Genomic DNA, 16,843 nt, shown 5'->3' on the forward strand with positions numbered 1-16,843 from the left:
CCTTTGAGCAAAATGCTTTGAGTAAATTAGATTTTTCTCTTGTCAACACTTACGCAGTGTATGCGTCTTGTGCAGTTATTTCGGGTGAGTTGATCTAGTATTTGCTGCATTTGTCAAGGTTAAAAGGAGTAATAACATTTTCTGTCTCGGTCTATGTAGGCAGAGAACTAATGGCATCCTGACCGGTTGATGCTCTGTCACCATGGAACCAAAAATATAAAATATTACTTTGTCTCTTTAATGAATTGACTTTTTTCTCAAAGGAGTTCATACGACATGCAAGTCAAGGTGATGAAGAAGAAGAATTTGTAACACTTTACAATAACCAACTAAATAATGTTTATAGATGGTTTATAAACCAATTATTAACATTAACAAAGTGCTATACATATTTAATCTTAAAAAAAATTCAACCAATTCTTAAAGTTATATGAATCATTTCAAAAATCATTAATATACTTAATATGGTGTTAAAATGAGTGCAACTAAAACTATTAATAAACTATTAATTATAATTTAATTGTTTGTTAATGGTAAAGTAACTATAAACTTACATTAATATACCATCTATTTGCCATTTATAAATGATGTAGTTAGTTAAACATTAATAAATTATGTATTTACAATTCTAAATGGTCTATATACGGTTTATAAATGATGATTAAACATTAACAATCTGTTTACCATTTATAAATGATGGTTATTGTAAAGTGTTACCGAAAAATTTGCCACAGTTTCTCAGTATAGTGTTAAACTACAGGTATTATTTTAATGTTAGTTTGTGTTTGCTTCACCTTATTTGAAAGCGTCACTGAGAAAACTACTCCGTCAACTCCACATGGAACCCAACAAGTTTTTGCAAGTCTGGATGGTATAATTCAGCTCACAGCTGAAGGCAAAGTTAATTCACTCAGCAGTGGTTTGGATGAGCGTGCTTAGCTGGAGCAGTGCTGAAATTTTAATGAGGTGATTAACCCCTGAGGGCAGGCGGCCGCCCGTATCAAACATGCTTGATATTTGCAGCGCCTTGCGATGGTGTCACTCTGGCCAATGAAGTTTCAGCAGCGCCTGTCACAGACCTATACCTGAGAGTTTTATCTGCTGCGATTTTTAATTTAGCAAGTGACCGCAAAGAAATAAGGACCAAATAAAGTTTTACTTCCCGTCAAGTTTTACTATCTGTCTCTCTCTTTTTGACTAGTTTTCCATCTCTAGTTTCAACTAGGTAGTCAGAAGTAAACAAAGCTTGTGTGCAGGTTCGAGAGAGCTCGAGAGTCGACCCAAGACAAATGGACCTTGAGTGTTTTTACATATTTCGGAAACTTTCTGGTCAAAAACTTTTGGGCATAAATTTAATTCCACAGACAGGTGATCTGAGAGGGACCCAAGGACAATTGAACCCAATGCAAATATACCTGATAATTGGAGGCCCAAATGGGGAGAAAACACCAGTACAGGCAGCAATACACACCATATTTACGTAAATGTCAACGTGGTGAATTCATGTGGTGTCAGAATAATCCAAAAAATGAATGCCTGATTGGGAAAATTCCCAAAAACGCACCCTCAGGTCTGAACACTCACATTGGGAGACATGGAGGAGGTCTGTGCTCTCCGGGCCTCCTTGTTTGTCATATAATTATGTCACTCCACATTGAAGGGCCATTAGACCATTTGGGAATTTGAGATATTGACACAGTTCAATACAATGTAATTCTACCTAACCAAATTAGAGTGACTTGGGTCCCAGCCTGGGTCTTGAAACCAAATGGCCTCTACATTCATCTGAAAAGTGTCCTTTAGCTAACTGGATGGATAAGAAGTGCTTTAACACAAAGCATGGTGCTAATTAAGAAGCACGTTGAGTCCCGTTGCGACTGAACAGTTCGCAACGAACTGTTCAGTTCACTGAACAGTTTTTTTTCTATTTGGATAGTACCAACTGGTCGCCAAGCTTCATCACATGAAAGTGCTGGGACATTATCTTAAATGCAACACTCACTGAATTTTTCGGTAACACTTTACAATAACCATCATTTATAAATGGTAAACAGATTTTTAGTTTTTCAGTTTATTCATCTTTAATCACCATTTATAAACCGTATACAGGCCATTTAGAATGGTAAATAGATATTTTATTAATGTTCAACTATCTGAAACATTTAAAAAATGGCAAATAGATGGTTTATTAATGCAAGTGTATAGTTAATTTACCATTAACAAACAGTTACATTATAATTAAGAGTTTATTAATAGTTTTAGTTGCACTCATTATAAGTATGTTAATGATTTTTAAATGATTCATATACCTTTAAAAAATTGGTTGAAAACATTTAACGATTCACTATGTATAGCACTTTGTAAATGGTTAATAATTGGTTTATAAACCATCTATAAACATGACTTAGTTGGTTATTGTAAAGTGTTCCCAATTTTTCTTATCTGCAACCAAACAAAGGAACATCTGCCATTCGTCAGTTGTGTGCCATAGTGTGTGGTGTAGATGCAGCGGCTGTAGTTTGGCTTTTTAAAAATGCCAGGTTTGTGCAGGAAGTCCGGGTTGTGAAAGTGATGTTTTCTCAGATCAGTCAGTGTTTGGGGGTGGGGAGTTAAACAGTGTTTTAAATCCCCCTTCTTGTATCTGCTCAGCTCACTTGGAACTTCGACCAAGGCGGTACCAAAAAACCCTACCAGGTACTTTACTCTGCTTTTGCTAAAGGAAAGTGAGTTGGGTAGAGCCATGACGTACCATGCACTGGAAATGTGCTATTAAGCGTGTAAAATGCTAAAATAAACTCAGGATAACCAGACTCCATTAGCTAAACAAACTATTTTCTGTGTGTCAAATACACTTAATAGACAGCGTGGGTGAGTTATGACATGGGGAGGATGTCGCCTTTCACCAAAGACCTGCTGTAATTTTGAATTACACAGCCGCCCGTAAAGTTTGAATAAAAATATTTTTTACCTCTTTCCATGAAATGATTGTGACAATGTGATTTATTCTTGACAGAGAAAGTGTATATCTTCTCAAAACTTTAATAATCAATCTCTTCCAATTATATCACAATGATAATGAAACCATAATTAACAGAGAATTGTCTCTGAAAACAAAATTATTCAAACTTTCTAAGCGACTGAAAAACAGCTCCAAAAAAAATTGCTTTTCGAGTCTGCCTTACTAAATAAACTCCCCATTTTATTCCATTTATTAAAAAACAAATGTTTCTTGAGCTAATTTTTCAAAAATGCTCTTCCCTAAACTCTGGAATAGCATTCACTGTTTGTTCACTTTAGCCCAACTAATTTAACCAATCTATAATTTGGAAACTAGGTCTGACATTTCAAAATAATCCCCCCCCCCCCCCCTCAGTGTCACCATGGTATGCTAACAGCTCTACAGGAGGGCCGTGCTGACACCGACCACTCAATCTTCCCTCACACCAACAGTTTTGCTCTTGAGCCAGGCCAGGAGGGAGCCTGGTCCTCCATATGGATGAATAGTTTCATCCTGATTGGATGAGCCTGTGCATGCAGGTTTTAAGTGCATGAATCTGTGAAGATGAGCAGTCAACAACATCCCCTTTAAAGGGCAAACTCAGCGTGAAATACAACCGTGGTGAAATGGTTCTTATTTGCGCCGATTCAAATTGCCACCCAGAACAACAAACAAATGCAGGTAGAGGAAATAAAATGAACATAAATATGAAGGAAAAAGCACACACTGACAAAAATCAGCATTTGGCATGTTTGCTTGACTGCTTATAGCATATTCATCATGTTTATGACTTACACATATCTGTCAAATTTGGTCTTCACTTCTGTCTGCAAACTGTAAAATGGTAAGCACAGGTAAAATTGACACAGCTAACATTGCTATTAAATTAGCTAAGTTTTTTTTTTTTTTTTGCAGATACCAAGATGTTCAGTGACTGCAGTGACTGTGAGGAACAGAAAAATCTGACCTATTACAGCGTCCTGGTTGGGGCTCTTCACCGTGGATCCATTCTCATCATCGGCTCTCAAGTTCATCATCTGCATCTTTGGGTTTTTGTAGAATGACAAAGAAGAAACCTTCATGTTCTGTCATACTTATTTACAGCGTCTTTGTTTAGTTCTTGATTTTATCTATAGCACCACATCATACTGTTAATGGTAGTGTAGTAAACCTTGTGTGGCTCTGGCTGACTTAGAACACCAAAACGTTACAGTGTCATAATGTGACTACGGCAGAAAACTCATATAGGCCAACTGTTATTAACTAAGATAAGATAAGATAAGATATGACTTTTTTTATCCAACAGTGGGGAAATTTTGTTGTCACAGCAGCTCAAGATACAGACACATAGATATAGAAAACAGAATAAGAATATAAAAAAAAAACACATACACACACATTCTATACACATTCCATACATACATTTCTGCTATTTGGCATTTACTATTTATATATATTTTTGTGTTTCTTTGTTTTCCTGAAAGTATTTGCATTGGAGAAAATATATTTTAGCATATACCAGTAGGTTAAATAGGTTAAATAGGTTGTTGCATGTAGTGGTATGGACATCAATGAATACATATATTTAAATATATGCATAAGTGGTATATGACATATATAATATAGAAAAAATAGAGAAGGCCTAATATAGGCCTAATGTGGTTGGATGTAAACAGAGATAGAACTGCATATCTATATGTTACAATTTTGGCTGAAAATGACAACAGAAATAAACAAGTTTGCTTATTTTACATTTCTCTGTTATGCAAATCAACCGCCAGTTGTCCATCTGGAAGTGATTGTTCTTAGCTGATACATGGCGCTCTATATGCTCAACATTTTCATCTCTGATTAGATGCCCTGTTTACCTGAATAATGAATGTATGTTAATAGATTTACCCTAGATTTACTGAAAATACTGTAACCAACATTGTAATAGTAAGCTGAAGCTTCCTCAAAGTTCTCGCCATCTTGCCCTGTTTCCTTTTAAAAAACATTTTGAATTTGTTGAGAAAAATGTAGACAAAAAAAGCTCCTGGAGTTGAATACTTTTGTTAGTGACTGTATTCTATAGGGGGCCAATCTTTGTTAGAAGACAACTTCCAGGCAAAGTTAAAATCTGTGTTTCTTTGCCAAATCAGCCTGTGCTTTCTTGGGACTGTTCACATTGACAGTCTCCAGTTTTTCTCCCAAAATAAAGCTCCCATGAGCTTCAGTTTGCTTCCAGGTCTGGCTTTGTACATACTGTAATCTGTTGCCATGTAAATAATATTCAGGTTTATCTCTGTATATGTAAATGGTTGTAGAAAGGGAGTTTCAACGTTTTTTAGAGTTCGGGATGTAGGACCAGGAATGTCATGTCTTCTACAAGCGTCCCTCCATCTATGTTTATGTTCACAGTTTCACAGGTTTCGAAAAATAATCTAAAATGTTCAACTACCACATAGTGTGTCTGCTTTATAGTCTTTAAAACTTGATGTGCTCCTTTGCTGAATTATTGATACATTCTTTGGATGAATAAATGGGCTCCCATGGTAAAATTATGGACACACTGATAAATTTAAAGGTCTTAAAATAAGGTTTGGTAATAAAGGCCGATATGATGAAACTGTGTGTAAGAGGATTTGAGGGACAGTTGGTCGAATCAGCCTGAAGTACGTTGCACTTGTTAAGACAGTCATGTCTGTTTTCATTTAATCCACTTTGTTTATTTTATTTAAAATGTATTTCTTTTCATGTGTCTTTCTGGTAACTTCACATCAAAACAGGCTTGGTGTGCACATCTGTATACATGTATTAAGACACTTTTGTGATTAGAACTAAAACTGGCCCTCATACTAATAAAATAACTGCCCCTTGTTATATTAAGGTAATGATTTAATTTACCTTTGGGTCCCCGATGATGTCAGTATGTCCTTGTATCTCATTCAGGGACATTCCTGGGCAGGGCATTGAGATGCATGCCCGCACTGCATCATGAGACTCTCTTCTCCCCACAGAGCTGAAAGAAAACAGTTTGTCAACGGATCACTACATACTGAGATCCTGTGATATTGACTCAACATGCCTAGGGTGATTCAGCTGATAAATTACCCCATATCTCTTGAAAGCTCTGTATTAAATGTGTCTCAACTGGTCTCTGGGCTAAGGAGACTGACAGATGTGTCTAAAACCACTTGATGAAAGTCATCTGAGGTAATAAATTACTTAATTGGCAGTAAACTAGAACAATATCAGCTGGAAAAAGCACTGAAGGTTTGAAGTTGACATGAAAAATCAGGTTAAAGGAGCTGTATGTCCCTGGAGAAATATACTTGATTGTTGAGTCTCATTTCCAGGTTGTCAAATAGCGACATTAAAAAAGCATCAGTATTTTACAATTTAAGAATGAGACTAAGCAAATAACCATCTTCCTCCAGGATCACATACTGGACTGTTAAATGAGCCTCAGTCAAAAATGGCATTGATTAGTGGTTTAATACATTTCTTACCAGTCCTTTCCATCACTTTTTCTCCGGTCTCTCTTTTTGTCAGATTTCGTCTGCTTTCCTCCCAGAAGTGATGTAATCTTTTGCTCCCTCTTTTCCTCTTTTACTTTTGGTGCATCCGTCTTCTTGCTGCTTGGCGCAGGCAACTTACTCTTACGAAAACCAAACCAATTTGCCAAAGTTGAGCTGGACTTTTGCTTCACTTCACTGGTTCTCTCCTGTTCCTGAGACTTGTGCAAGTTCTCCTCTATGCCGAGCATCACTTTCTCTTCGATTGTGGTTATAGTACTTTGTCTCTCTGGTTCTTCAGACACTGGCTCGCCAAAGGCGCTGGAAAACTGTTGCTCAATCTGAAGGCGCCTAGCCTGCTCTCGTTGGAGTTTGAGACTCTGAAGTCTTTCACTGGAGGACCCCAAATGTGAAGGAACTGCCAGGCCCTCTTCAATTAAGAAGTTGTTCAAAAGGGATCGATTCATTGGACAATGGTAGCTACTTGAGCAACTCATACTTCCTGGAAGGACATCACTAAGAGAGTTCAAGGAGCTCCCTGAGTGTGTTTTGATCTGCGTACGGACCTTTCCAGATCTGTTGAAACTTGGCCTGTCCATGTAACGTGCACCAAAGCTCTGGCTACGAGCCTTAGCACCATTCATACCCATTACCGGCTTAATGGGAGGTCTGGTTGAAACAGACACAGACCGTTTAAACAGCCAACCTTCTTCATCAAATCCCCAATCCAACATCACACCGCTGTCTGATGCAACAGGTTGAACTGACGGCTCAGAATCGAGCGAGTTACAGCGGGTCTCAATCTTTCTGCGGACTTTGTCATGAGCTCCACAATCGTGTATCATCTGGGGATCACATGTGAAAGTCTGAAAGGTCTGGATATTTTTTGCAGTAGAGTTAGTATCATCTTTGTTGTGTCTTCCGAATACTAGGAAGGTATTTGTTTCCTGTCCAGTGATTGCCTCATGAGATTTAGCATTAACAGGAAGAGACACTTTTATGGCTCTTGAGGTGGAACTCTGGGGATTATTGGCAATCCCATGGTAGTAAACATTAGAATATGCTTGAGGCAAGACTTCTGAAAGTTTTGGTTCACTGATGCTCTGTTGGGATCTCTGCAAGATGCTCTGACTTGGAAATATTGAGGGAGCACTATGTTCGTCATGGCAGATGGTAGCTCTGTCCATAGATAGCTGGACTGACTCTGAAGACTCTTGAACTGGGACAGGTTGCATCTTGGATAAGTGGGTATGGAAGAGCTTGGAAGGGATTTCTTTCAGTGGTGTACCATCAGCACCCATCTGTGTGCCTGTAGGTTGATTGTCCATGGTTGTGTTGGATTGTTGCGGTTGTAAAAGATTTGACTGCTGCTTGGTGGTGCTTGATGTTGTCTTCCCAGTCGTAGAGCTTTGAGCTCGACTTGCAGATTTGTATGCTCTGGGTAGGCTGTCCCAACTGGGCCTTAGGACAAGAGAAGTAGTTCGACCTGGGGGTCGTGGTGGGGATGGGGACCTGGGACCTTCTGAACGGGAAACATCACAGTGCTGGTCTTGGCGTCTTTGTTTTCGTGGAGAGCAGGGTAAGTTGTCATAGATGCTCTCTTCAATAGACTCGTTGCTTGATTGGAGTCTAGGAATTTGCAAAGGTGATTTTGTTGGGCTCTTTGAGCCATCATTGATCCCTGCTGGCTTAAAAGTCTTTGACTGCTTTACAGGGGAAGCAAGGGGAGACCGCACACTCTTAAGAGACTTGGAACCTGTTGATACAGCAATGTCTTCATCTTTCTCAGCTTTAGTTAATGACCCCTTGCTTGAACATTCTGACTTACTGAGATTTGTTCTTTTGCTAGGAACACTATGCCCAGGAGGGGTGGACTGTCCTTTGGACCTGTGACCCTTAATGAGCTTCTGGTGGAGAGGAGAATGTGTATGCTTAGGTTGTTCTTTTCCTCCATCTGCACTCTTGCTCCTCAAAATGAAAGCCTTTCTTGCTGAGTCACAAGGCTGAGGTTTGGGTTTCCTTTGTGGGGATTCTGAGTAAGTGTAGTTCTGCCTTTCACTGCCGGCTTGACTCGCCTGGTCTCTGCAGTGAGGAACCTCCATTGAGGAGCTGCGCTGTCTAGCTACACTGACACAGCTCAGAGCTCTTGTTGCAGAATGCTGAAATGTAGCGCTCCCATTATTTGTTCCTGCTTCGACTTGCTTCACTGCAAGTCTGTCCTGTTGTCTTTTGACTTGATCAAGTCTTGATTTACGGTCAGTAGACCTTTCCTGGTTATTGTTTCTATCACTCAATTTCACGCCAGAAGGCTTGTGTTGTTCTAGTGAGTTGTTCTTTTCCTCCAGATGTGTAAGGCTATCTGTTGGGCTAACACCAGGTTTCACTGTGGGGCCCTCAAAAAATAAGAAGTTGTCTGTGACAGGTGAGGGAAAAATGTCAGAATTTCCTGCAAGTTTAACAGGGTCTTCTTGAAAATTGTTGTCATCATCTCTTGCTACATCCAGTTTCTCTAAGCCATCAAGCTCTTTTGTTGATTGGTCATTGGATTCTGTACTTTGTAATTTAGCTGAATCGTCATCTGCATCATCAGAGTCTAGAGCAGCCGTTCCTGCTCCGGCCTTGAATGGTTTACTTGTTGGGGCTACTTGCTTTGCTGTACTACCTTGTTGGCCACACTTGAAACCAAACGAGTATATGCCCTCATTGGAGGTCATACAATCTTTGCAATGTGGCACAGATGCATGTGACGATGCCTCCTTAGAGTTGCACATTTGGAGACGCTTCAGGCCTTTCAGAATGTGGCCTTCCTTCCATCCCAGTTCAGTCTGATCCATGGGTGCAGAGTGATTGCTGGATACCGAACCCGTACTCATCCTTTTGTCCCGGCTTGCAGCACACTGTACATTACAAGACATATTAACAATTATCAAAATGGCATTAGCAGATGAATCACTAGTTTAAGATAGATAATAACATGTATTTCACTTCAACAACTTTCTTACGCTGGGCCACACAACCTGTATGAGCAGTATGAAGCCCTGTCCACACAGGAGGGGAAAACAATGAATTGCTTTCCATTGTCTTTTGTTATGCGTGAAAGTACCTCCTTGTCTATTCCATCTAATACCAGAAAAATGCCTGAAAACTTCTGTGTGGTGGGATGCACTACCAATAGGGTAACATATCCAGAACATTTTTTATTAACTACCGGACTGAAAAAGTGAGGTTTTAAGAAGATCAAAGTGGATTAAGACGTATACAGATGTGAATCATCAGCAGTGACGTTATGTGTGGAGAAAGCATTTTTTTCAATAAGTCAACATAATGTCAGTTTTAGGCTAACTATATAACTTATTAAGCATTTTGACAATACGCAAGTTGTGCTGTAATGGATTGTGGATAAATCAGAAAGCTTTATGCTATTTGTATTTTTGCAAGTGCCTTAGCTAATATTAGCCAGCAACATTACACCTTTCACTATAGTTTTATTGTTATGTCTGACAAGTAGGTCAATGTTTCAAAATAAAAGCCATTTAAACTTTATACAAGTTGTTTATTCTGAAATATTTGGGGGGAAAATGCGGTGAATTGAATGGCTTCATGAATTTGATGAGTACTGTCCTTTAATTGTGGAAATACAACAGTAGAAATAAAGTGATCTATTCTACAATATTTTTGGCTGTTATCTAAGGCAAACTGAATTAAGATGCTGGGCAGCAGCACAGCAGCAGCAATGCTGTCAGTGTGGATGCGACTCCGGTGCCAGAAAGTTCAGTGAGGTAGCCATTACGTGCTGCTCACACAGGCTGTGTGGCCCAGGCATTTTACTTGAAGGAAAATGAATGGAAAATGAATGAAACTCACCTGTTTAGAGAATCCACGTCCCTCTGCCCAAGTGTGGGAGCCACTCGAATACTCACTACAAGCACTAGATAATGACAGTTCACTGCTACTGCCACTACCACTGCTGCGTGGGCATGTTAGACTCAGTAGGCTGGGCCACCTTCCTGCAGGAATACCTGCTTTTCCATTCCTTTGGACCTCCTGCAAAAAATCAAAAATATATATGTAGTGAAAATAAATATTATAAAGAAATGATGCAGTGGTAAAAAGAAAACGGTTATGAAAATAGTGCAATAAATGTCATTGTTGCAGGCTCACATTGACCCAACTTTGGCAATAAGTGACATACTTATAGGATATACAATTTATCAATCCTGACAAGTGTTGCAATTATGGCTCAAATCTGCACCGTTGAACTTAACGTTTGTTCATCCCCCTAATCCCTGACATTATATTCAATTGATTTGCTTTGCAGTCTGAAAGATATACAGCGTGTTAATGCCCCATGGCTCTCCATTTGTCTCTGTCATAGATCTCTAAGAATCAATATGTTGCATACATAGCTGTCTCTTTCCAACCAAAGGCTAATTGAGGAATGGAATGACACTTTCCAGTTCACTCGTTAGTCGACCTCTGTTGAAAAATGCATTGTGTTTTTATGTTTCTCTGGTCTAATCTGTACCACGATAACTTTTTGGGAGCTTGTCGATGAGACATTGTAAAGTGATGCTTCTGCCTCTGACAGTATGGAGCTTGTGTGTGTCAGATTCATTCATATTTCAAACATAACTGCACATTGACTAACTGTTGCTTTTGTGTTGGTCAGAGTCTAAGAAATGATCCAAAATCAACATTCCCATAACGTTTTCCGTTTGTTAATAACACCTTTGGGTGTAGCTTCCAAAGCATGTTTAAAAGCATAGTTTTCTGCCAACACAAAAGAAACCATTTTCCCATGTTCATCATAAGTGAAACAGCATTGTAAGCCTCTTGATTGAATAGTTTAGTGTAATGGCAGGCAAACGTAGAACCTTGGAGATGTTTCCAAAAATGTCCTCGGCAGATGCAAAATACTTGTATAAAGAGACGTGATGACAGAGGTAGCTTTGAAAGAAAAGTTGAAAGCCTCAAAAGGACGTTCACTGCATATTTTATCACATATCTCTTATTTTGGAGAAGCCTCCCTTGTTCTAAATCTGAAGCAGCAGTTGCTGTAATAATCAAGCTGCCATAAGTCTATCTAGGGTTGATTAATTGATTGATTACTTGATTGAAGTGTTTTAAGTGTATCCACTGTAAATAAAATAAAAATGGTCTGACTGAGTAACGAACCACATTACTCTGATGACTGTTGAGAAGTCATTAGTACTACCAATCCAACTGAGAATCTATATACTAAAGACCACCACCACACACTTCTAGTGGATTACAAGTGAGGACTCGTATATTTTTTTGCTCTTTTAGGAAACTCCTAAAAAACCTCTAAGTCAAAAAATGAAGGTAATTTTCATTTTTTTAGGATAAAGGATGGACTCAGACAACTGGTTTGTATTTGATTACCATTTGTAGGTAGATTTTGATAAGTTGCTTAGCATCAAAATGCACTGAAAAGGAAGAAGCTACTCAGTTGGAAATTACCCGTGTGTGTGGTGTCTTTGCTTCATGCAAGCTCCATTAATCTGTGAAGGATTTAGGTTCTGTGTAGAAGCCCAGTACGTTACAAAGAACTGCTGGCACTATTAACTGCCCTGCTGCAGATGCTGTTTACATTGGTGCTGTTTCTAATCAGAGAGATGCAAAGGTGTCAAAAGTGTTGTGACCCCATTTAAAACTGCATTGATCGTTTGTAAGGCTGCCATGGCCAGCTTTATGCTCAAAGTCATTAGTGTCATCTGTTAGCAATAATTAATGTGAAAGGAAGAAATTGCATGAGGGAGCAGGGGACTGAAGTGATTTGGTCTATTCATTGATATTCACCTATTATTTGATTATCCGTGCTTGCCTTTATTTCATGAGCACTGTGGGAGGAGGCCACATTTGACCATGCTTGTGCGGATTAATCTTGGAACTAATTACAGTCAGCATGTCGAGGGCTATCTGAGATTTGAGTGATCCAGTTTAACAAAACCCTCAATCAGAGTGGCTCTGTGCTTAAAGTCAAGGGCAACTTGGAGGGCTGTGGAGATGTTTTTCCCTGTCATATATTCCAATGGTTCTCCACTTCTTGAGACAACATTTCTTATTATTTCATTTCTGCTCCATAATATTCAGACATACAGTAGTGTTCAAAATAATAGCAGTCCAATGTGACTAACCAGATTAATCCAGGTTTTTAGTATATTTTTTATTGCTACATGGCAAACCAGGTACCAGTAGGTGCAGTAGATTCTCAGAAAACCAACAAGACCCAGCATTCAAAACTATAGGACCTTGTGACGGAAAGACATTTTTTAAAGTCTAACATCACAATGAAGCAAAAACATTAGCTGTGTGTCAGAGGAGATAGCTCAGGCATATAGATGAATGACGTGAAGACTGAGGATTGTTAGGTCAAAACTTATGAAATTTGATTCTTAAAAAATGTATTGTATTCTGTCTCATTAAAATGTCATTTCATGCACCTAGAGATAGATATTCCATTCATCCGCATGGAAAAATTCAGATCTATAACCTCCTGCATTTATCTGTCAGAACCAACCGGTGGGGGTGTTTGACTTCTTACTGTGGATGTTCAGCCTCAAAACTCACTGCAGCTCATAAAGATCGAACCTACAACCTTCTGTCTTCTGGTCAGACTTCTGTCTCTCTGAGCTATCTCCACTGACACATGGTCTTATTTGACTTTTTCATTGTGGTGTAAGACTTTAAAAAGACACTTTCCAGCATGAGGTTTGAACAAACAACCTTCTGTCTTCTAGTCAGTCTACTATCACAGTGAGCTGTCTGAGGTGACACTTCAATATTTTGTTGGTCATAGTAATAGTGTAAAACATCCAAAAAATATATAAACTATATTTTTGTATGTCCAAAAAAACCAAAAAGTCATACTGTAGTATATGGAAAAATGTCAAAATAGCTTGTTGGTCATAGTAATAGTACAATACATCCAAAAATATTATAAAAACAACAATTTTAGAATATGTTGTACATTTTTTTTGGGAAAAAAAGGTCATACTATAGCATGTCGAAATTTTTGTGAAAAAATCATAAACATTTTAAATGCTCCAATACTCGGAAAATGGGCTTATGATAGTCTGTTGATACATGTAGAAGTATATTTTATCCAGAAATAACAAAAAAAACCCACCATATTTCCAAAATGTCCAAAATTTAAAATTTGAAAAAAAGTCATACTGAGTCACACTGATTGTATCTAGCATCAAATCAAACACGCAGTAGTGATATATTTTCAAAGACAATATAAACTGAAATGTCTTTGCAGTTGGTCTGCTGTTACCATTTAGTCATTCAGCTTCTCTAAATAGAGAGATCACAGGACCAACAATGACAAAAGACTTAAAAGCTTAGTGCCAGGCTTTTTCTACTCAAACATACATCTATGTCGTGACTAAAAGTGCCAGGAAAGGAAAAGTAAGTGAATAAATAAATGTATGAATAGATGAAAGTGCTAAAATGACTTGCTTTTACGGATTTCTGGCTGGCTGTGGGAGAGTGGAGGGCTTGATACTGCATGCATTTGTATGTTGCACTATGTGAGTAATCCTTTTTCCCTCTTTATACAATTATTACTATGGCTTTCTTTTTATTATAATCACACTTTTATAGGGGATTTATAGACCACTTTTATTACTCAAATAATGCCTGTTTGTAATTTGCTGCCATGTTTTCGGTCAGACAGGCAATTGTCAGTCATATTTTACAACATGAACAAGTTGAAAAAACCCCCAACAAAAAAAGATTGTGATGATTATTATGATGTGTAAAAGTGCGACTGTCATATGTTAAAAACAATGCTCATCACCTGTCATTGTGAAAAAAGCTTTTATCACAAGTTAAGAATGTGGTTATATACCTTATATGTGTCATATTTAATTGGATATCATATGAACTGTGCTGCTTAGAAATAATACAAACCCATTTATGAGAATAATGAGTGGTTAAATGAGTGATTGTGTTAACTGCCGACTTATGTTGTTGCTCGTAGTAACTGAAGTAAATTTTTGCCAGAGAAAATATAGTATTTAAACTTGATTGAAGTAAAAAGGAGGACATCATCATGCTCTGTTTGTGTTTAAAACAGCTACCGTCACTACTATAGCGCATTTGGCTGAGTCACCAATTAACACAGTCAGCCTTTAAAATGAAACACTTGCTGACACCAGGTCATATGAGTATTTGAAGGAGTTTTCTGAACAAATCTGTGCAGATTCAAACACACAAATCTCACATTTTCATGCAAATTCTGAAAAAACAAGTCCAAACGTCAGCCACATCTGCAACGAATATGAAAAGACGAACCTGGTCTCACAGGAATCCGTGAAATAACCACGGATTCGTTTAACTCAAAATCCGTGGAATAGCCACGGAATCACTAAAATTTCTCTGAAACTGACACGGATTTTGCTACAATGCAAGTTAATGACAGTCATATCCCGTGGCTATTCCATGGATATTTTTTCCTATTGGTTTGTTCCAAGTCACGTGACTTTCAAGGTCCCGGTGGTCAGAACAAAAAACATGGCGGACAGTTCTCTCATTTTTAGTGAAAAAAAATCAATATTTTGACTTAGTTTCTGCATAAAAATGGATTTTGATCACATTTCTAGCGAGAAATATATGTTTTATTTTCTAAATATTCACTCAGTGAATGTACATAATCACTTCGTATGTTGGAATAGCCACGGGATATGACTATGTCATTAACTTGCATTGTAGCGAAATCCGTGTCAGTTTCACGGAAATCTGAGTGATTCCGTGGCTATTCCACGGATTTTGAGTTAAGCAAATCCGTGGCTATTTCACGGATTCCTGTGAGACCATGTTAGAAAAGACACAGTTGAAATGTCTTGTAGCAGCTTGTTTATAAAAACAGAAGAAGTGAACATTAACATGTCTTAACAAATCTTGAGGAGTAAAATGTGAGCGTGCTCTTTTAAAGAGTGAACTTGCACCGCATTGGGAATTATGCATTTTTAACAAAAACAAACCAGGCTGGAGGTACTGACAAAAAATTCAATCAAGTTGCATGATGGGACAGGTATTTGGAGCCAGGGACCGAAAGTTAGCAGCTCCTTTAAGTATTATAAAACAGCTTAATGGGAGGGCTTGTTTCCACTAATCATCACCGTGTACACTCCAAGGACTTAGACACACACTGGCATAAAGACAGGCCCACAGACTGGTGTAAATAAATCATACCATCCTTGGATCATCCAACCCACTCAGTCAGAATAACAGAGTACCATGTCAGCTGGTGGCTCTGCAGCTTATGAAGGCTTCTACACAGAGCATGTGTTATTCTGCTTATGCTTTTAACCCAGGCACCTCACAGCAACATCACTTCATACATTTTTATGTGTTATTCCATAAATGGAAATCTAACTGCTAATCCTGGCGGTTCTGAAGATTACAGCCACATAATAAACTTCCCTGTAGCAAAGAAACATCTAACCCTGTTTGCTAGAAGGATCAGTAATCTTTGGACTGTTTTTGAAATGTAAAATGAAATAACTTTCTTATTCAGCCAGGCATTTTATTGAATTTATGATGTTTACTAACCTGGAACCACCAGATTAATTCACAAATGCGTATTAGGGACGATATCAACAAACGCAGGCTAAAATCCCTTTAAAACATGAACCCGACCAACCAGAGCAACGAACCATGTGGGATAGTACTGAGTGTGAAGCAGGAAACAGGAAAAACATGGTGGCTGGGACATAATCTTTCTCAAATGGCAGGTTAACAGTCACAAAAAAGCGTCTCTGAAAACATTTGAGGTGGGAAATAGGCAACCCAGTCACAGAATCTTGTATCATATTTGTTCAGCGCTGCCTAGTTTAACAGTTAAGAGTTTTGTGAGTTTTAATGTCTTTTTTTATGTCTTAGGAGATGTCAACATTTTTTGTGAAAAAGTAACACTGATACTCTCAAAATGGTTGTATGTCGAAACATGGCAAAATATGGTCATTCTGTTGTTTGTCCAAAAATTATTAAAAACAATTAAACAAAAATAGCTTGTTGATCCTAGTAATAGTATATTAAATAAATAAATAAATAAATATCATAAAAACTATTTATATATAATAAAATACATTTTTGAAAAAAAGTCATACTATAGCATGTCAAAAATTTTAAGGAAAATATCATAAATTTTTTAAAATTACTTTCAAAATGGTCTTATTATAGTCTGTTGATACATATAGTAGTATATATATTTTTTCCAGAAATAACAGAAAAACACCATAATTGAGATGTTTATAATTAAAAATAAAAAAGTCTTACTATTTTTGATGAAAAAGTATTTTTTTTAAAAAGCCCTGAA

General features: G+C 37.8%; 1 protein-coding gene across 1 annotated transcript in view; it reads right to left on the bottom strand.

Annotated features, from left to right (window-relative positions):
* The window catches only part of LOC131979329 (nck-associated protein 5-like), a 112,973-nt gene that overhangs the window by 17,744 nt on the left and 78,386 nt on the right, over positions 1–16,843 (bottom strand). The window contains exons 8-11 of the mRNA XM_059343275.1: positions 10,360–10,539; positions 6,490–9,392; positions 5,885–5,999; positions 3,966–4,041 (exon numbers count right to left, since the gene is read on the bottom strand). Of these exons, the coding sequence (XP_059199258.1) occupies positions 3,966–4,041; positions 5,885–5,999; positions 6,490–9,392; positions 10,360–10,539 (3,274 nt within the window). The remainder of the gene's footprint in view (positions 1–3,965; positions 4,042–5,884; positions 6,000–6,489; positions 9,393–10,359; positions 10,540–16,843) is intronic.

Source organism: Centropristis striata, chromosome 10 (assembly GCF_030273125.1).
Source record: "Centropristis striata isolate RG_2023a ecotype Rhode Island chromosome 10, C.striata_1.0, whole genome shotgun sequence".
In the NCBI taxonomy this organism is placed as follows: Eukaryota; Metazoa; Chordata; class Actinopteri; order Perciformes; family Serranidae; genus Centropristis; species Centropristis striata.